We start from the raw sequence: 22274 nt of genomic DNA on the forward strand, positions 1-22274 counted from the left end.
AAAGGAGGAAAAGAAAAGGAGATGCAAAATATTTGAAGGTGACTAAGCCCAAAAGCAACCCGAAAAATATTTCTGTTGTTGACTTTTCAGCATCTGTTGAAACATCCTTAGCAATAAATAAGGACTCTCAACAGGTGAAAGGCAGCCAGTCACAAAGCACGCTTCTTTAGAGCTCTGCAAACCCTCAAGGCTTCTTAATTCATCAGTCCAAGTGCTTTCTGGACTAATATATGTACACTTAGAAAAACCACTTGAGTAACTAAAGCAAAAAATACTACTACTACTAATTATATACATATATATATATATATATATATATATATATATATATATATATATATATATATATTTCAACCTTAAGATTGAATGAGAATTCTAATAGTAAAAACATTTTTTAAAAAATAAAGACCTAGGCAAATAGATAAATAAGATGGCAACTTTCACCTTCCCCCAAAATAGAATAAATGGTTGGTATTTCACACTGGCTGTTTTAAGTTACAATAAAATAAGGTTGCTAATACTTTGTTTCTGCTATAAATATTGAACTAGATTTGAAGGATAAACTAACTGAGTGTGAAAAAATACCTATCTTTTAGAAAGTAGTACTGCCCAGGGGGTTTTCTGGGAGGCTGCATCTGGCCCACCACTGTTACAAAGACTTCTAAATCAGTGTCATCAGCACTGACTCACCGCTGAGCTAAACACCACTACTTCTTCGTGCCTATCAGACATGTCCACGTGGCTGTCCCATGGGCATCTGTCATGCCTAATGGAATCTGTCCTCACTCCCCAGAATCTACTCTTCCTTCTCATTTAACAATGCCTCCACCCATCCATCTGGTCATCCCAGGCAGAAGCCAAGGCATTATCTCAGCTGCCTCTTCTCCTCCCTCAGTCTTCTTCAGCGGGGCACTAACTCCTCCAGTCCACATGCTGACGCTCTGTGGTCCATTCCTTGTACCACCCTTGTTCAGATCTTCATCACTGCTTACTTGGTTTGCTGCATTAACCTCCCATCTGGACTCTCTGATTCCCCCGCTCCCTTTTTCAGGTACCCACCAGTTTTCTATTATCTATCTCAATTATGTGACCAATTATCTTTCTAAAAGATTAATCTGACTATATCGTAACCCTGCTTAAAATCCTTTAATGACTTCCCAATCACTGATTATAGGACAAAACCTAAAACCCACAAAAAGCATTCAAGGAAATACTCTTGAACCCGTTTTTTGTTCTTGTCTCTCCCCAAATCATATTACTTCATTTTTCACCCAAATGCACTGTACTCTTTTTTGCCTCCCCAAAATGCCCTTCTTTACATCCTGCTGTGGAAGCTCTCCTCATCCCTAAAGACAAATCTTGGTTGTCTTCACTCTGTGAAACCTGTCCTCACTTTATAAAACTCAGTTATTGGTACTTTCTTCTGTCATTCCATAAACACTTCTTACAGTCTTAGAATCCTCTGGCTGCAAGCAATAGAATGCAATTCAACCTAATTTAATCAAAGAAGGGAACGCATAGACAGACACTCCCTGGGAAGGATGGAGTGGGATGGCCTCAGGGGTGACTCCATCCATAGATTTGCACATTGTCAGGACTCTCCATCTCCTCTATTTCTCCCTGCATGTGAGTGTCATTTTTTTCTACTACAAGTGGGTCTTTTCCACGAGGCCAGGAGCAGGAATGCTGGTGACCGCAGGCTTACATCCTTAAAGTCATGTAACCTGAGAGAAAAGAGACTTTTTCTTTATCAGCTTCAGTCCAGAGAAGACTGGCCAAGCTTGGGTCATGTGCCAACCTGATAAACCAATGACAGTGGCCCAAAGGATAAGGTGCTGTGACCAGCTCACGTCATGCACCTATGGTGACCTATTTCCCATAAAGAGGCAGTACAAACAAGGCTTCTGAGGAAATCATTGAGGGGGCAATCCAACTAAAAACAACACTTCTCAAGTTACCAGACAATGATTTGTGAGTACCTATAGGACAGAAACTGAAACTCATGTTAACTCATCACAGAGCCTGGCACATGCTAGGTACTCAATAAATGGTTCTTGAATGGGTGCAATGAGCCATAACTGAGGATCAACAAAGTCTGATCAAGAGACCAGGTGAGCAGCTTTTAAATAGAAATTTTAAATAGAAATGAAAAGTGCAATAAAATTTATGGACAGCTCTTCCCTACTGTTGGGAAAATACCTTATAGAAAAATCATAAAAATATGTACCCTTCTGTCAAAGGTAAACTGGAAACATGCAAACTTAACGTAGATCAAAGTGGGTGGAGAGGGGCAGTCCAAGTACTCCAGGTGTTCATATTAAGAAACTAAGGATATTGCCCATTATGGTACAATTTCAGAAGGAAATTTTTTAGCTCCAGCATTTTACCTAGAGATTTTCACCTCAATAGTGAAGACTTTGCTGCTCTTTTGAGCCAAAGACTTCGATGTTTAGATAGAAATAGTCAGTGATCTTGAATGCTAAATTATTCTAGACAAGGCCCAGTAATGAAATGTGACTGATTCTGTCCATGGCTTTACAGTTGCTCCCTGAGTTCTAATCTACGATTAACTAACAGGCGACTGGGGGATTTGGGGCTGACTCACAGACTAGTCCCACCCTGTTATGGCTACCTGTAATATGGGTGTCACACAGATAATGGTCACAGCAATAGGAGATGGCAAAGAAAGCTTTTGGAAAATTTAAAGAATTTTGTGACATGTATAAAGCAATAGCCCACTAATCTGTGGAGAAAAGCTCATTCAATTGTTCCTTTGGCAAATATTTACTGAGTGTCTACTCAGTGCCGGGCCCTGTGCTGAGGGCTGAGGATACAGGGACAGTCTCAATGTAACTCAGGGACTTGCTAGAGACAGACATGAGAAGGGGTGAATTATGAAACTATGTGGAATCCACAAGCACTGTGGAAGCACGCAGGGCTGCCAGCTGAGTTGTACTTCTTTAAGGAGGAAGTGTCTGTGCTCAATCTGAAAAATTGAAGAGATCTATCTTTACCCTGTGGAACCCTGGTTTCTCAGATCCCTTCCTCACCACCATATCGGCTGAGCCCCTCTGGGCCAACCACTGTGTCAAGACTGGAGATGTTGAGATGAACGAGAAGCCATCTCTGCCTTCCACTAACTTAGAACAATCAACATGTAATCAAACCACTGCAGGAATAGGATTAAGCAAGTGGAATGGAAGATGAAATTTCATCTTCTGATTCGTGGATTACTGCCCACAGTCAACAAGTTGGGTTTATTATTGCATACAACCACACCCACCAGCAACCTTCTTACCAAAAACACTGTTTCACCTCCATATTTAATTAATATTTTAGTTAAGCCTCATCTCCTCCCTATGCTAACATTTTCCTACTTGTAAAGCAGTTAAAGTTATGTATTTCCAAAACACATTTGTTTCCTTTGGTATGAGGAAAGCAGTAGAAATACTATGCATCTACTTTTTAAAAACCCTAACCTGGGGGCTTCCCTGGTGGCACAGTGGTTGAGAGTCCGCCTGCCGATGCAGGGGATGCGGGTTCGTGCCCCGGTCCGGGAAGATCTGGGAAGATCCCACATGCCGCGGAGCGGCTGGGCCTGTGAGCCATGGCTGCTGAGCCTGCACGTCTGGAGCCTGTGCTCCGCAACGGGAGAGGCCACAATGGTGAGAGGCCTGCGTACCGCAAAAAAAAAAAAAAAAAAAAAAACCCTAACCTGCTTATGTTTTCCAGTGATTAGAGTGAGATTTATGTTGAGGGTGGGAAGAAAGGTACTCAATAAATGAATGTTTGGTATTTGTTACTTTTAGAAATCTTCCTAAAGATTGATGAATCAGTCAATCTTCATGTGTGTGGTATATGTTGAAACCTCAGGAACTCTCCTAGTTCTAATAAAAAGCAATTGTTCAAGAAGCACTTGGCTATTGGTTTTCAACCGTGGTTTTTTTTTTTTTTTCATTTGAATAACATTCAGAGATACTCGTCCTCTGAAAAATGTTATGAAACTAAAGTGCGGATCGGTGATGTTTTCCCCCTTGAGGACAGTAGAAGTAAGTTCAGGGGCTCTCTGATGTACCCAGCATGCTGCCAGGGAAGGCTGTTCGGCCCCCATCACGGTGCTCATTGCTCCTAACTGTCCACCTACCTCATCACCACTGGCACCAGCCGTCATCTCTGGAGAGATGCTGAAGGCCACACTTCCTCCTGGAGGAAGCTAAGGTCTCCGTAGCCGAGACTGGGAAAACTCTTGGCCATCTCTCTAAGCAAACTTCATGTGAGGAGCCAGACCATAAGCCTCTGAGATCTAGGAGGAGAACAGAACTGGGGCTGCTTGTTGTTTTTTCTTTTCATATCTGCAAAATCATTCCAAAAATCATAACAAAACATAATGCGGTTTTTTTATTTGGAAATACTGTCTTAGAATGATGAAAAAAATACTTAAAAAAAACAAAAGCCAGCAGCCCATTGAAATCCTATGGGTGGAGATTTTGTGATGATTGCCCAGCTTTCCACTGCCTTTGGGAAGGTAAAGGTCTGTGGTGGTAATTATGTCACGAACGCATGCAATGGAGAAAGTCTACGTTGCCACACAGGGAGATGGTTTTTATTATTGTCACTAAAACAGACTAACCGATTCTTACAAATATTCTTTTCCTTTGGGTGTTGCTGCATAGTGCTAGCTTTGTACGTAAGGGTCTATTGTTCCTTGTTTCATAGTAAGAGCAGAACCTTCTGAAAAATAGGGCATTGAGAAATTCTAAAATATTCTTTTTCTTATATTTAGGAAATCAGGCTCACTTCATAGTCTACATCAGGGTCAGTCTCTTCTCAGAGGTTTTAAAGATTAGTTTCTCATTTACCTTTTTAAGTTCCCTTGCCTTTTTAAGTTTCAAACGTTATACAAAAGGTAATACACGTTTGAGAAAGTGTTTATCCACTTTAAAACTTTAAAATGGGACTTCTCTGGTGGTCCAGTGGTTAAGACTCTGCGCTTCCACTGCAGGGGGCACAGGTTCCATCCCTGGTCGGGGAAGTTCCAAATGCCTCGTGGTGTGACTTTAAAATGTACTCAGTACCTATCAATTATACCATTCACATCTGCTTCTAGGAGGAGCAGAGAAAGCTAACAATAAAACACTATTATAAGAATACTGAAGAGACTAGGAGTAAATTGAAGGCAAGAGGGAGAAGGATAGTTACAGCAGGAAATGTAAGATAATGACTTCCTTTGAGAAGAAAGCTTGGCACCCAACTTCCTTGACAACAAGGAAACATAATAGACCCTGGTGAAATGTAAATGCCTTTTTTCCCCTACATTCTAAGGGCTATTGCAATATGAAACATCATGTCCAGATGGAACCTAATTGATTATATGTTAGGATTTTAACAACTTTTGTGCGTGTCGATGGATCTGAATGGTGAGTTTTAGTCAAAATCAATCTGTCTTGAATCAGTAAACAAAGAAGGAGACGGTGGGGAACATTTCCTTGCATGAAGACATAGGCATCCTTGTCACCATCAAACAGAAAGGTCAGAGCCAAGAAGATTGAGGAATTCACCACGAGGCTCTTACATTTTATTGAATTAACAATCTGCATCAAACCCTTACCAGACATTAATATTTAAATGTTCTTCTTATCTCTAGTGCTACCAGTGGTTGAAGGAAAGGATTGTGAGTGAAGAAGGGAGAAAACAGCAAAACAAGCTGAAAGACCTTTCCCCGATTGCGGAGCGTCTGGGATGCACGCTACCTCAGCTAGCCGTGGGTGAGAAAGTCACTTGGGAGGGGAAGCCTTGCTGGATCACGGAAAATGAAATCATTCTCTATTGCTGATCCACATCTCTTGCATGATAACATACCTATTGCAGGGGCAGATGATCTCTGAAGCATAGACTCCTGGTTCATGCTATCTAAAATGAGACATAGCATTAGATAGGTTTTTCAGAGTTCCCTAGAGTAGTTCCACATGCTGAAACACTTTTCTTACTTCCTTCTCCTTTCCCTTATAACACAGTTTAAACAAGAACACGTCAGTGAAAACGCACACATCCTCACAGTGTCAAGGGTGAGCACCCCTGATCTGTGTAGTGACATCCGTTGCTTCTGGTTCAATTTTCCATCCCCGTCGAAGGTAAGGCGGGTTTGGTGAGAGGCTGAGGAGCAGGGCTGCGAGCGTGGCCAAGGCTACTGCCACATGGAAGGCCTATCCCATGGGAGCAGCGTCACCGCGAAACTTCCAGAGCCACGACAGTGGCTCTTCCGACATAGTGGAGTCAATGAAAGGTCACGGTCACGGGTAACAATTGAAAGCCACGTTGCACCAGAACAGTCCTGTAGAAATATAACGTGCACCATGCGTTTAATCTTTAAATTTCCAGTGGCCATATTAAAATAGTAAAATGGAAATAGGTGAAATTAATTTTTAAATGGATTTTATTTAACCCAATATAGCCAACATATTATCATTTTTAACATGTAATAAATATAAAAAGTTACTGAGATATGTCACACTCTATTTTTCATACTAAGTCTTCAAAATCCAGAGTGTATTTTACACCTACAGCACATGTCAATTCAGACTAAACACACTCCTGGGTTCAATAGCCACAAGTGGCTAGAGACTAGGGATTAGACAGAAAAGCATTTAAACTTTCAGTTCCCTTGCTGGAGAGTATCTGCCAGGCTCTGTGATGAGCTCTTTAATGCTCATCTTGTCTCCTTAATCGTGGGTCCCGCGAGGTGTATACTAATCGAGGTGTATACTAATCGTAGCCCTATCTTACAGATGTTAATGGAGTTTTGCTACTATTATCTTCACTTTACAAATGAAGAAGAGGTTGAAGAGAAAAGAATTCATGTGGTAGCTATGAGAAAAGAATAAAATGGGTATAGAGTCTAGAAAGAACTCCTAAGGATTAAAAAATAGCAGGAATTGGGACAAATCAGATACAGTGAGCCAATGAGATAAAAAGCTCAAGATAAGTTCTATGCAAATAAAATAAAAGGATATTTGTTAGATGCTTGACTCTTCTGAGGCTGGAAGGCAGGAAAATGGTAGCTGCAGTTAATAGTCACAGAAAGATGGAAATGGGAGACGGTTTTAGGAGGGAAATACCAGTTACCTAAGTATATGTGTAACTATTGCTGTAATCCTTTCTTCCAAAAAACAAAAAAACAAAGATTATATTTAATGTGATTAGTTAGCATGGCTGCTACTATGGCTTTAATGAGCCCAGTAAAAGGTATTAGCTATCGACCATTAGCAAGTTATTTAACCTGATTATCAATTTTCTCATCTGTAAAATGGGTATAGTAGTATATATCTTACAAACTTGTTGAGCAAAAGGAAATTATGTATGTAAAGAAAAGAGTAGGTGCTCAGTAACTGGTGAAGATAAGGATGAAGATGATGTTTTTGCAAAGAATTAGACACCCTCTGCTGAAACTCTGTCCACTCCTAGCTGTCATATATGGTCAGAGGCACAAGTACAAAGAGAAACACCTATTCTTAAACCATAGCCATAAATACAATCTTTAGGTGGTAACAAGAAAGCAAGTATTGAATCTAGCTCTGAAAGAGATAGAAGAACACTGTCTTTCTAAAGAGAAAATCTTTACAACATTTAGACTTTCACTGGATGTCAGATGTACATGACTCTTTACAGAGTCTGAGTTTAAATTAAAACGTGCTTTGTTTCTCCTTTTCCTCCCTCTGTGCCCCCAGATGTCTTTCTCGCCTGTCATTTTTTTCTTTTCTTTGTAAACAGGTAGTTTTGTTTTTAACCACAGAACTCTCAAACCAAGAGGGAAATTATTTCCAGGCATATTACCTTTGATCTGCTAGAAGCGTGTCGGGGGAGGGGAGATCCTCGGGCAGGAAACAAACTACTTCAACCCAACTGTGGGCTGGTGCCCGTGTCTCACGCCTGCACAGGAGCCAGCATTCACACCTTGCTCATAGACACTCTGGATGTGCCTGTGGGGGACCCTTGAGTAGATGCTAAATACCTGGAATCATCTACGTTACCTCTGGCCTTGGCCAGCTCTACCCAGTGGGTTCTCCTACATGGCCCAGCAGCCCATGGGGGAATCATGTGTTGCTGGCATCAGGTAGTTTATGGGCAATAATTCTCTCAGTGCCCTGCTTTGCCCTCAGAACTTCCACTAGTGCCAAAAAAGAGTTCTAAGTGCAAAGTAGGAAATAAGGCAGCCAAAAAAAGAAAATAGAAAGAAAAAGCCCAGGATCACTTGGCTTCTTGCCTTCATAGAGCATTATTTTTCCCACGTGGAAGGATTTAGTGATTGCCTTAAAAGGTCTGAGTGTGGTAACAGCTTAACAGTAGCAGTTGACAGCATGGCCTGACCAAATGGGGGCAGAAGAAGAGGTGTTCAGGGATGTCCATCAATCATCCACGTCTCCGTTTATTCAACAAACATCTAACGAGCACCTACTATGTGCAGGTGCTGGGCCGGGTGCTGAGCATCCAACTGCAAATAACACACACCTCACAGTCTGGTGGGCAAGTCAAGAAATTAACAGATAATTTTAATATAGTGTGAGAGTAAAATAATTGAGAAGGGCAGGGTGGGCCGGAGGCAGGGGTGGGGGGTGGGTTTGGAAGTAAAATGTAGGAGCTCCCAACCCGGCCTGGGACTCAGGGAAGGACTTTAGGAGAAGGCGGTGCCCACGAGGAATCCCAGATGATGAGTAGATATTAGTGAGGCAAAGGAAGGGAGGAGGCAAAGGGACATTCCAGACCCAGGGGACCGCTTGAGCCAAGGGCTTGGGGAGGAGAAACACAGCATGATATTTGGGGTTGGAGAGGATTTACAAATAGTGCTGTTGGAGCACTAAGTTCAAGGCAGGGAGTGAGGAGACCGGAAGCTGGAGTGGAGGGCTTTCTAGTAAGGTTTGAGAAGTGAGAGCTTCACCTCACAGGACCAGGATCCCGTCAGGCACACGTTGAAGAATGTTTAGCAGGCAAGTGACTTGAACAGATTTGTATCTGGAGAAGCTACTGCTGGATGTGTGCGGGGTAGGCAGGGACAATCCAAACAAGATGTAGGAAAACCAGTTGTGCAGGAGAGACGGTGAGGGCCTGAGGGAGTGGACAGTTGAACCAGAGCAGTGATTCTCCAAGTGTGTTCCCATATCCACACACTGGAATACTATTCCGCAATAAAAGAAATGATATACTGACCCATGCTATAACACGGATGAACCGCAAGACATTATGCTAAGTGAAAGAAGTCAGACACAAAAGACGTACTCCATGATTCCATTTAGGTGAGATGTCCAGAAATAATAAATCCGTAGGGGCACAAAGTAGAGGAGTGCTTTCCTTGGGTTGGGGGTAGAAATGGGATTAACTGCGAATGGGTATGAAGGATCTTATTGGGATGATGGGAATGTTCTAAAACTGGACTTTAAATGGTGATGATTGCACACATGATAAATGTATGAAAAATTATTGAATTGTACACCTAAAATGGGTACATTTTACCTCAATAAAGTTGTTTAAAAAAAAAGAGTACCTGTACCGGCAGCATCAGCATCACCTGGGAACTTGTCAGAAATGCAGATCCTCAGGCCCCACTCCAGACGTTCTGGGTCAGAAACGCAAGGTGAAGCACTGAGTAATCAATGTTTCACAGGCCCTCCAGGTGACTGAGGCATGCTAAAATTTGAGAACTACTGGATTAGAGAAATATTTAGGAAGGACAATCAACTAGATGACAATTAAAAGGGAATGTGGGATCAGAAAAGGACAGTGCCCAAGGATAACTCCCAGGTTTCTGGTTTGGGAGGCCAAGTTACTGGTGATGCCACCAAATGAGATTGGTAACCCAAGAGGGACAGGCTTATTAGTTAAGTAGCAAGAAGTTCACAGTGGCTGTGGGGTGTCTAGCAGGGACATCCAGCAGACACTGCATCCCTGGGCCTAGAGCAATATCTAGTTCCAGGCAGGTACAAACTGCAAAGTCTACTTGAACCACAGGGAGTTTCCTGGGCACCCTGGCTTCTGACATGGTGAGAAGGGGACTGGGATGTGAGGGGGATGCAGGGAGTCTCATCGGGCCTTTTACAAGTTTAAGAGGAGAAGGGTAGGGTGGCAGCTACACAGGTATGAAGGGCCTGAGGAGGCTTATTTTAGAATGGGAGAAATTTGATTATGCCTTCTTGATAAAGAGAAAGAGGATAGTAAGAAATCAAACATCCAGGAGAGCAAGAGAGGGGGAGAAATAATGGATGAATCAAATCCAAGAAAAGGCAAAAGGAATGGGACCAGGGCAGAGTTTGGCTTTGAACAGACAGCACCCCATAGCCTCTGAAACTGGAGTATGAGTGTGTGTACTTGTGTCCGTAGGTGAGTGGGAAATTAAGGAATATGCTACCTGAGGGACTCAATTTTCTACATAAAGTAGGCAGCTAGGCCATCTGCTGAGAGGGAGGAGGCCTGGGTTGAAGAGGGTTTAAGGGTAGAGGTTGCTAGAGGCAGAGGAGGGGTGAGGGGTTTGAGGGCTGGTGAGAGAGACGGTCTCCCCAGAATGAACCTCGCATCAGGAAGAAAGGCAGGTCCAGAGAGGGCTGACAGGTCAGTGGAGACAGAGGACCCAGGTACCCAGAATCTACACGGACTCTATGTAACAGATGAGGGGAAAGTGAGAGCATGAATGAGATGGAAAAGACAGATGCAAACAGGAATCCAGACGTTCACCCAGGAGCAGTGTCAGGTGTCTTCAGGAACAAGACAGTGTTCCTGGGCTGGGCAGCTAGACTGGATGCCCCAGTTGTGAGGCAGAGGAGCCCTAGGCCCACAGTTCACGTGCACGGATTCTACCGAGTCCTCCACACAACAGGGGTTGCTGCTGACGTTTTTAATCCTGGAGCATGCTGTCCATCCTCCCCCCAAATTAATATGTTTTGGTTGTGACAACGGAAGCTACAAATGGTGTGTGCAAACTCATCAACAGTCAGAAGTGCTTTGACTTCCTGACCGACTGCTCTCTCTTCCCAGCGTGGTGCCTGAGAAACGAGGGTGTGAGTTCCGTGCTCCTGGGATCATCCACTCCTGAACAACTCATTGAAAACCTCGGTGCCATTCAGGCAAGTACTGCAGCCCTTTCCAACCAACTCCAGGGAATTTCCTGGTGCCTTTGAAGATGCCCCCAGGCAGTGTCCCATCTCCCCACCTCTGTCCTTCATTGTGTCACAGCTGAGTTGCATGAAAGCCCCTAATATAGGGAATAGGCTACCTGTTCCTAGATAGGGGAAGAAGGGAAATGGGGACAAAGGCAAAAGAAGCAACAGAACTTTCACAGTATGTGGATCCAGGGATGTCCTCTGCTGATTAACAGGCAGTCTCCTCCGGGCTCATTTCTCAGGATGGCTTGTGTCTGTGGGACAGTGTATTCTATGACCCAAGCAATGTTACACCTGACGACTGGGTTCCCAGGTCGAACCACACAAGCCTGCCTAATAACCAGCTTGAAATGTAGTAGCCGTAGGACAATATCCACACATCATGTATTTACTTTTTTCCCCACAAATATTTATTGCCAGTCTACAGTGTGCCAGGCCCCTCATTTCTGCTCTCCTAGCATCCTGGATCTCTCTCCCCATCACAGCACTTACGATAACATAGTATAATCGCCTGTCTCCCCTGAGGTCAGAGACTTGTGTCTTTCTTGCTTCTCCACTGATTTTCCAGTTCCTAGACTCTATGGCCCTTAGTCAACACTCAAGAAATACCTATTGAATGAATGAATGTTTGACACTTTTAAGACAAATAGGCTCAGAATTCCAGGATCACATCTCCCTAACAGCAATTTCAGGAGCGCCCACCCCCATTCCCTCCCCTGCAGGGATTGCTAGGCCTGGAGGGAGCCTGCAGCTGTACCTGGGGAGCCTGTAAGGCAGCAGGAGGGGAAGTGGGAGAGAGATGTTCCTGGGAGTTCTGAGGAGAGGGTGGAGGTTGGTGGCTGTGGTGACCATCCCCTGCCCCCAAAGGTCACATCTCGGTCCTGAGCCTGCCCCACTCTCAGCCCAGCCAGAGGCTGCAGGAACGAGCCCCTCCACGGCTCTTGCCGTAGCTGTATCACCTGCCCAAACAGAAGTGCCTCACAGCTTCTCCCCTGTCCATCTGTCCCCGAAACCAGCACTTAGCCCTGTTACCTCTCCCAGAAGGAAGTAGATGGAGGTGGGGACAAGCTTGATTAAACTTAAAACTTTAAAAAATCCTTTTGAAGAATAGCCTCGAATATGCTGGCAGATAAACGGTGCAGACCTCCTTCTCTACCGTCACCTTTCTTAGGGCTGTGCAGCTGGGTGATCATCTCTGCCTCTCAGCTTCTGAGAATTCCTCCCAGATTGTGGGGTTCCCTGTCCCTGCTCCCTCTTAAGAAAGCCTCCCCACCTTTTCTTATTTTCACTTGTGCTCTGGGAACAGATAAAGGCTCCGCAATGACGAGGAGGAAACGGGAACAGTCTATACACAAAAGCACTGAAATGCAACCCAGTGATTTCAATTCCACTAATACTCATTGAGTGCTTATTCTGCGTCTGGCACCATGCTAGGCAGAGAGTGTTCCGAGATAAGCACAGGACGGTGCCCTCAAGAGCTCACGGGCTGCCTGAGAAAGAGGGAATTAAGACTCACTCTTCTATCCCGTGGTTCATTCAGGAGATCTCTGAGAGCTTACTCTGTACTCAGCACTGGGGACACCACAGGAAACCAGAAAGATATTACCCAACCTTCAAGGAGCTTATATTCCAGTGGCAGAGGCACATGATAAAGAAACATATAAAATAATTTCAAGTGAGAAGGTTTACTAAGTAACTAAAGATGGTATTGTAATAGAGACTAACTGGGAAATGAGTGAGCCCACTTTAGATAATGTCCTTGCCAAAAGCTCCTCTGGGATATGCTTATTCTGAAGCCTTCAAGTGGAGGATGCAGCACGTGAAAAGCCCTGGAAGGAGCAGACACACAGAAGAGCAGTACAAAGGCCCTGAGACGCAGACGCACTTGGCTTTTTCCAGGAGGCACCAGCCTAAGGCGAATGTGGTCAACATGCAGTGAGCATAAAGGACGGTGGGCGCGGGCAGGGGACAGGTCACACAGAACACTAGAGAAGTCAGAATTTTGTTCTACTCACAGCAAATCCTTTGGAGGGTTTTAAGAGGAGGAAGATTGCTTTGGCTGTCGTGTGAAAAGCAGAATGAAGAAAGGCAAGGACAGGTTGTCCGGGTGACGGGTGATGGTGGCTTGGACTAGCAAGGATGGTGGCCATGAAGGTCAAGGAGTCCGCAGGTTTTGGAAAGAGAGGCATGACTTGCAGATGGCTTGGCAAGAAAAAGGATTCCTGTCAGCTAATAGAGTGATGGCTGCCATTCCAAGGGGGGACTCACACTGCCTGGGACGGTAAAAAAGAGAAAAGGTAGTTCCTGGGCTGTGGCAATACTCCAGGTAGCCAAAGATAACATTTCAGAGGAAAACTGAGGCAGTCATCTTGCCAAAGCACTTCCTCCCTAGCAAGGCTCTGGCTGGTGGCACGATGGGGCTTCCATGCTCAAAGGGTAAGAGAAAAGGGATGTTGTCCAAGCAGGGAGGCTGCTACCAGGAGGGTTTACCTTCCCTTTTCCCTTTCTACTCCACCTCCCGTGAGCCCAGCGCCACAGATTCCACCCTTGGCAGGCTGTAACTGGGCCCCTTGATGTGGTGAGAGTAGATTGTGTGGCTGGGGGCTCCCTGCAGCAGTTGGTGGGACTGGATAGAAAGAGTGCAGTGCCAGCATCTATAAGGAAAAGAAGTTTCTAATGGGCACAGGAAAGCAGCTGCTCCAAGAAGTGAATGTGCCTAACGTGAGCATAAACTGGAGAGGCATTTATAAATCAGAGCCTCAAGAGATGAGAGGCTGGAGAGGAGCCACAGCTGCAGGCAGCCCATCACCTGCACAGGTCCCCACCCTCCAGCCTTAAAGCACCTCGAGGCTCCCCACCATCCACTCAGAGAAGTCCAGGCTCCTCAGCAGTCGGGCCTTCCCGTCCACGGCTCATCTCCCCTCCCCTCCCTTCCCTGGGATCCTAATCCCCAGAATAGTGGCCCTCCTCCTGCAAAGTGTCCACCACCCCAGGCTGGCCAAATCCGGCTCCATCCCCAAGGTCCATCTTGACAGTGACCCAGTCCTGGGAGAGCTCCCCTAATGCCTCCAGCCGGCAACGCTAGCCAGACCTCCCCTCACCCGCCAATTACTGCAGTCAGGATACTACTACGCGTGCAATTTGCTAGCTCATGGGATGTTTGTGTGACCTGCAGGGACGAAAATGTTTTAAAACAGTTGCCAACATTAAAAAATTGGGCAACTTCCCATAAAATTCTTAATGTATGGCTTCTCTTGAACATTTAGGTCTTATAACACTATTATTTTTTCATGTTTTATTCAAGTACTTTTATGGTTTCATTTTACTAATGTTTAGATCTCTTTTCTTATTGGTGTAGTGAATGAAGAGTTTTTTTCCTCACATGGCTAGCCCACTGTATTCTAGACACAAAACTTCCAACCAGCTTCTAGATTTGAGTCTCAGTGTTGCAGTCTCACATTTAAATCGCACAGTAACTGAGATCCTCTGATGCTCCAAGGCTAGGGGGAAACCAAATGTGCTTTAGCTTCATTCAGAGAGGAAAATGTTACCAGACCAGTGAGGAAGGAGCTCTACCACCCTGCCAAACCCTGAGGCTTCTGGGGAGAGCATGTGAGTGGAGACAAGGTCACGCTGGCCAACATGACTGCAGCAGAGGAAGGGTGAGGTGGAAACCTCAGAATCAGTCATCATGAATGTATTTCACCACAGACTCCACACAGGCTCAGACTATTCCTGCAAGAAGCCTGCCTCTGTCCCTTGTCTTATGGTGTAATGTGTGCCCTTGGCCCACTTCTTGCAATAAATGCTAGCTGGCCCTAGATGATCTCATCCTTCCCCAGGGCTTCATTGAGCATGACCGTGCAAATGACTTGCAAATTCTCAACTCCAGTCCTTCCACTGCCACTAAGCTCCACAGCTGCCCTTCTGGCTACCTGCAAGTCACTTCTACGTGGGATCCCAAAGGCACCTTCACCTCAGCATATCCTACCCCAAACTTAGGCTCCAAACTTCTCCTCCTGTGGTCTCTCAACAATTAATTACCTACACCAGCATCTTCCTAGTCACCCAGTCGTGAGATCACCATCAGCCTCCAGAATGTCCCGCAGAGGCACTCTCCTTTTCTCCTCCACCGCCACTGTCCAGTTAAGGCTCTCAGTGTCTGGCTAGGACTGCAACAAATTTCTAACATGTGTCCCCTTTCAATCTCCTTCCAACTCTTCCTTCAGAATACCTCCATGTGTCTGATGGGGTCACTCCCAGCTAAGAAGTCCTGAGAAGTTCCCCACCACCTACAGCATAAAGTCCCAACTCCAAAAAATGGCATTCAAGGCCTTCCGCTGTTTACCTCAACTTCCCTTCCCTCTATTCCCACCATCCCCACCCCTCCCCCACTCACTCTACACTTGTATCACCCCGTTTCACAGACTTTTCACTTCTTCATGCTGTTCCATCTGCCTGGGATGCCTGTTAACCTGTGGCCATCCTTCACCAGGATTCTGTCCACCAGCTGGACTGAATCTCTCCTTAGTCTCTAGACTGTGCTGTCCACTACTGTAGCCTCTGGCCGCCTGTGGCTATTAAAGCTAATCCAAATGGAGATGCGCTCCAAGTGTAAAACGCGCCCTAGATTTCAAAGATTAGTACTTAAAACATGCAAAGCGTCTAACAATATTCTATACTGACTACCTGTTCAGATGATATTTCGAATATAATGGAGTAAAACATGTATTAATTGCACCTGCTTTCCACTTTCATTACTGTGGCCACTAGAAAATCTAAATTTACATATATGGCTCTCATTTCTAGTGGACAGAGCTGCTCTAGATATTCTGTATTTCTGTGAGCCTTCATTTACTCAGTCAACCAATAATTATGAGCACCTACTATGGGCCAAGTACTCTTACGGGCTCTGGAGATAAAGTGTGAACAAAACAAGGCCCCTGACCTTAGGGAGCTTCCTGTCTGCTGGGGAGGTAGCATTCTGGTGGTGGTTTATAAATGTATCCAATTCTAGATGACTTTGCTTAATATTGAGCGCAAAGAACAAGTACCAAGTACTAACCACATTCTTTGTTCCTCTCATGCTCTCAGGTTCTCCCAAAGATGACATCACACGTGGTAAATGAGATCGATAACATATTGCGCAACAAGCCCTACAGCAAAAAGGACTATAGATCATAAGGCAGTGCATGAGCCGCAGAAGCTGCATGGGTAAAGCAGCAGTCTATACAGGTACAGAACGGTGTTACTAGCCGGTGTTCTGAATCACTTAGCAGCCCACTGCTCAACCTCTAGTTTCCCCGGATTCTGAGGTTTCTGCTGTCGCTACCACTGTGCACCTGAATTATGAACACATCTGAAAACTCACAACCAGGAAAATCCATTCTATTTTCTTATCTGGGACTGCAGTCACCTGTTCTTACATTGCTCTGTACATCTCATGTTTATGCAAAGGAAAGCATGTGGCGGGGGAAAGACATACTACCTTCAGGCATTTAGTAACTTAAAGAAGGTTGTACAGATATATTTTTTCAAATGAACAACATCCACAGATGCAATGTGGATTGCATCAGAAAGAGTAGGCTCTGTTCACTCCGAAGTCTTGCTTGAAAAATCAGCTGAAACAATTTTACATTTTTTTTTCTATTTTCACATTCATGTTAGCAAGAGTTGTTTTCACTTGTCATTCAACAGAAGTGAAATGCCTAGGTATTTGCTTTCGTTACTTTTTAAATATTTAGTGTTGCTTGGCCTCAAAAATGGCCCTGTATAGCAATTCCTCCAAGGTGGTCTATTAGGATTCTAATGTTATGTCCATTTGCATGGAGAGATGGTAAAAGGATGAAGACCCTAGTCTTTAACCAGAGACAGTCTGGTTAACCTATGAAAGGGAGAATTACACTACTATGGAAGCCTAGCTTTGAATAAAATGTATCTGCAATGAAGTGTTCATTTTTACCTACATTTTCCTAAAACCTGCTTTATACTTTTGACTGCTTGTAGGCACAGCTTCTGCAAGTTTAAATATTTGAGCTTTAAAAATAAATATACACATGCTCAGTTTTGTAAGTAAATCTGTAAAATACCCAGAAAGGCAAATGTTTGCTGTTTAATTAGCACTGGGATTTTACATGCTTGGTGTTTTTGAGAAGTTATTAACATGAAAGTGAATCATGGGCTTTGAGAAAAATGCTGTCACTACTCAGCATATGCTGGGTGAAGCAACTTGCCCAAAGAAAAGTAAATGTTAAAGAACTTCCTAATTCCATAATCACACTGTGTGCATTAAACTATATGCATGAAAGTTCTTTGCATGGATTAATGGGGCCTAGCCTTGTGGCACGCAGAAGCTGAGGTATATCCCGCCCTGCCACTACTTGGCTACCTACTCTCATGAATATATGACTTGAGAAAAACTGACAGTATACTGCGTGTACCTGTAAGGAGGGAGATAACTTTTTTCCCCACTTTTAAGGTGTATGTAGAGGGGGGAGGGTCCTCTATCTCTATTTGGACACCTGAGCATGTACGAAATTCTAATTTAATTTTCTGGCCAACAGGACCCCATGTAGAAACCACTGAGACTTACAGAAGAAATGTACTATCAGCTTAAAATGCTATTTTCTGCCATCATTTCCAGATATGTATTTCATGATTAAGTTCTCAAACTTAAAATGTTAGTGTGACGTACCAACAAATTTTCTTTTTGATTACTATTACCTGTATTCTAATAGGGAAACAGTGCGTTTTTTACCCAAGAGTATCAGATTAATGATGGAAATGGATCATTTTTCAGTTGTTCATTGTGCATTCTATCAATCCAGTATGCATAAATGAGCTGAAGTTGTCTAATTGGAACTGCAGTTTATTTGCTTAGAGTAATAAAAGCATTTGTGCATTTAATCTCACAATTAGTTTTTATCTGATCTATCATTATAAGGCTATATATATATCATTATAGGAGATATATACACACACACACCCATCTTCATAAAACAGGCAGTAAGAATCACTTAAAAATAATGTTGGGGGCTTCCCTGGTGGCGCAGTGGTTGAGAGTCTGCCTGCCGATGCAGGGGACACGGGTTCGTGCCCCGGTCCAGGAAGATCCCACATGCCGCGGAGCGGCTGGGCCCGTGAGCCGTGGCCGCTGAGCCTGCGCGTTCAGAGCCTGTGCTGCGCAACGGGAGAGGCCACAACAGTGAGAGGTCCGCGTACCGCAAAAAAAAAAATGTTGGCAGGTAAGCTGCACTGAGTGATACCTAACAGAAATAGATTTATCAAAAGATTTAATTTGCAACCCAGACTTTTTTTCTCTTGTTAATGGAGAAAATGATTAGCTACTGGAGATATTTCTCCTTGGGTTTTAGATATGTTCCGTACTAAGGTTAAAGCTTCTCAAACGCATTTAAAAGAACCTGCAAATTAAAATCAAATACCAACATTGCTTGGCCGTGGGAACATCTAGTTTTATATACAAATCATGTGCCATGGTAAATATACTAGATAAGTACATTTCACAGTTCTATCCTTAAGAAAAATTTCCATGCACTCTCATTTTCCTTTCTTTTCTGGAAAGATTTCCTTGGCAGAGAACATACCATTCCAAAGGGTAACCTGGGTGGCAGCCAGCCACACACTGAAACCTCAGCCAAGGGAAATGAAAACTAGAAGCCCTGTGCCTGGCTTCCCACTGTAAGAACTGCCACTTCATCTTCATCCGCAGTGTGCAGCAAGGGTCACCAGGTTGATGGCAGGGCTTCAAGGGGCCTTCGCCACCTCTGAGACCACCCCACTCCCTGCAAATGAGGAACCCAGGCCTGAAGAGATTAAAGGACTCGCCCAAACTCATACTGCAAGTTGATGGCAGAACCAGGCCTAGAACCCAAGTATTTTGTGTTCCAGTCCAGTGCTCTTTTAGGGGTGATTTTTTTAAAGCTTTATGAAAAAGTGTGTGTGATTTTTTAAGTTAAAAAAACTTGGAAATGAATCCAAATTCAGGATCAGTTAAGAAGGAAAGGTCAAAGAAATGCAATGAAAACTCATGAAGGCCAATGAGAAGTTCATCTGTAACCACCTCCATGAAAATCAAACCAACCACCCAAAAGACCCTCCTAATCTTCAATGAATCCCCCTACTTGGGAGTCCAAGGAGGTGTGGGAGATAACCCCTTACAGCCCTTACAAGCATTTGATCAGTAACTACAAAAATGTGCATTTACATGCATGGGAAATTAATGGTTAACATGAAATAATGTAATAAAGATAATATACTTAATCACACGGTTCTTATAAAGAAGTCTAAGGAAAATATAAATTTTACAAAGCAAAACTTAATGATACTCAATAAGCAAGACCTTTTGGGAATTCTCTGGCGGTCCAGCTGTTAGGACTCTGTGCTTTCACTGCTGAGGGCGTGGGTTCAATCCCTGGTCAGGGAACTAAGATCCCACAAGCCATGCGGTGTGACCAAAAAAAGAAAAAACTTAGTAAGACCTTTCATAAGAATTTTGGGTATAAAGCCAATCTCCACATTTGTTAACTTCAAACTTGCTTCAAATTATTCTATCCAAGTTAGAATAATATACCATATAGGTCAACCAGTAGATTTTTACTGGCTAAGGATAATTTCAACCCAAGTATTAAGTTATAAATGAACTTCTAACTTATCACAAGGGGTGTAAAAACAGGAATTAAATCACTTTGAATCCCAATTACAGCAAAACCCCTTTTATTTTACTGGTGTTGGATAAGAGGCATTTTTTTGTTTTGTTTTTTTAGCGGTACGCGGGCCTCTCACCGTTGTGGCCTCTACCGTTGTGGAGCACAGCCTCCGGACGCGCAGGCTCAACGTCCACGGCTCACGGGCCCAGCCGCTCCGTGGCATGTGGGATCTTCCCACACCGGGGCACGAACCCGTATCCCCTGCATCAGCAGGTGGACTCTCAACCACTGCGCCACCAGGGAAGCCCGATAAGAGGTATTTTTAAGATAAAAATTCTCCAGCAGGCTTTTACTAAACTAAGCCAGATCCAGCACATCATAATTCTATGCGCTACACAGTCTTTCTAGGTGACACGGAGAGTGCTGGGGAAAAGGTTCCACAGCTCCTAAGAGTAAAGCACTGGTACAGTAAATCCTTAGTTAAAACTGCAGAACCATCAGAATATGTCTTATGAACTTATAGGTCAGAATTTATCTGACAGGGCTTCCCTGGTGGCGCAGTGGTTGAGAGTCCGCCTGCCGATGCAGGGGACATGGGTTCGTGCCCCGGTCCGGGAAGATCCCACATGCCACGGAGCGGCTGGGCCCGTGAGCCATGGCCGCTGAGCCTGCGCGTCCGGAGCCTGTGTTCCGCAACGGGAGAGGCCACAACATTGAGAGGCCCGTGTACCACAAAAAAAAAAAAAAAGAATTTATCTGACAGTATAGAAAGTTAGAAACTATTATCAGGATTAAAAACAAAAAGTGCCATAGGAAAATTTCAGGACCAAAACCAAATTTTGCTTCCTCACTTTTCTACAAATTATTCAGTTTATTAACTCAAGAGGCACTCTATTAAGAACGTCACACCGATGCCCCTATTTTGCCACCCCATCTCAGGTATACTGTATTATAAGAATTTTTTTCCCATCTATACAGGCACTGCCACCTAGTGGCAATTTTTTACCTGCAAGTTAAAAATTACAGGTAAAAAATTACTTGACCCAGCTCTGGTAACAAACAGTAGACATTGATGGTTTGTCAAACAGTCATTTTGTCAAATAAGCAAATGCAATTGGTACAAACGCCACGCCACCAAACTACTGACCAGTTATTAATCAACAGAAAAAAAAAAAGTTAAAACATAATAAAAATAAACTTCTTATGTGCTACACTAACTACTATGCAGGGTCTTTCTTCTGACTTCCCCATTAACCCCTTATTACCCAGTGCTGGCACATGGATAACTATGTGCCAGAGAAAAGTAAAGAACTGCAGACTTCTAAAAGCAATGATGAAATCTAATCCTCAGTTGAAGATAATGATGATCTGGGTCACTAGGCAAACGTACTCCTGGCCTGTCTTCCTTCCAGGTTCTTAGATGTGACTTCCCAAAACATCCAACAGCATGGAATTGGAAGATGGACTCCTGGTGAATATCTTTCTATAGTTATAAATGGTGAATATTATTTGCAACATTCACCTTAAATTTAGAAGTGGAAACCAAACATTAAAGTTAAGATTAGCCATTGGGAATATATTTCCTTTAAGATATTGTTTGTAGAAAAGTACTGGATGTGGTCAAAAGCTGACAGGAATTATCACCTCTGAGTCCATAACCTTTTAAGTGATGTAGGTTCAAGAAGAGTTTCCCAAACTTTTTCAAATCGTGGCCTATAGAAAAAAATAATTACCTGTAAACACACTGGTTAAAAAATGCAAGAGACTGCTCTTGGCTGGACCCACAAGGTCTAAAGAGATCAATATTTTGTTTACAATTGATAGGAACCTTTGGACTAAAGGGTCAAATTTACGAAAAGTCCTCATGGAAAAATGCTGACCAGCACCAAAACCACTGTAATTTCTTGGAGAGTTCTTAGAATTCCAGAACTAAGATCACAAAAATTACTTTGGTCTTTTACACATCAATATTCAGGAAAGAGCTTCTCTTATTGAACATTCCTCCAGTGATGTGAGACCCTGGTCAAGAGAAAACAATGATTCCATTCTCTTAATAGGTCAAACCAACATGGTAGGGTCAAGCTAACCTCCCTGGACACCCAGGACCAAAGCTATAGAGCTGAGCAGTGTGTACTTTAATAACCGCATAGGCCAACTCTCATATGCCTAGGCACTATTTTTAGATTATTACCTTGGCTGCCTTTCTTCCTTTAAAAAAAAAAAAAGAACAACTTTTCCACAAGTTTCTCTTCTCCAAGTTGGAGAAACTAATGTTTTAACTTTGAGTTATTTCAAATCACAAATTCAGAGACTTGCAAACATGAAGCTTCTGTTCAATCCCCCAGAGGGAGAGGACTCATTCTGATATTTGTGGTTCAAAAAAAAGTTGTAATATTGTGCTTGGAACACACAGAACCAATTATTAACTTCTTGCTACTATTATAAATAATAACAGCTCAGTCCA

The 22274-nt window shown here is 43.6% G+C and overlaps 1 protein-coding gene and 1 long non-coding RNA gene across 4 annotated transcripts in view; one reads left to right on the forward strand and one right to left on the reverse strand.

Annotated features, from left to right (window-relative positions):
* Positions 1-18103, forward strand: part of KCNAB1 (potassium voltage-gated channel subfamily A regulatory beta subunit 1) — a 427972-nt gene extending 409869 nt beyond the window's left edge. For all 3 annotated transcript variants that reach the window (XM_004281819.4, XM_004281821.2, XM_049709722.1), the window contains exons 12-14: positions 5645-5765; positions 11020-11108; positions 16239-18103. In XM_004281819.4, coding sequence (XP_004281867.1) covers positions 5645-5765; positions 11020-11108; positions 16239-16328 — 300 coding nt within the window. In that variant the 3' untranslated portion in view covers positions 16329-18103. The remainder of the gene's footprint in view (positions 1-5644; positions 5766-11019; positions 11109-16238) is intronic.
* LOC117197488 (uncharacterized) lies at positions 4582-15507 on the reverse strand. The gene is made up of 2 exons (XR_004478134.2): positions 9536-15507; positions 4582-6331 (listed from the first exon to the last, which is right to left on the reverse strand). It is a non-coding gene; the product is annotated as an uncharacterized LOC117197488 (long non-coding RNA).
* Positions 18104-22274: the final 4171 nt, after the last annotated feature.

This window comes from Orcinus orca, chromosome 5 (assembly GCF_937001465.1).
Source record: "Orcinus orca chromosome 5, mOrcOrc1.1, whole genome shotgun sequence".
NCBI lineage: Eukaryota > Metazoa > Chordata > Mammalia > Artiodactyla > Delphinidae > Orcinus > Orcinus orca.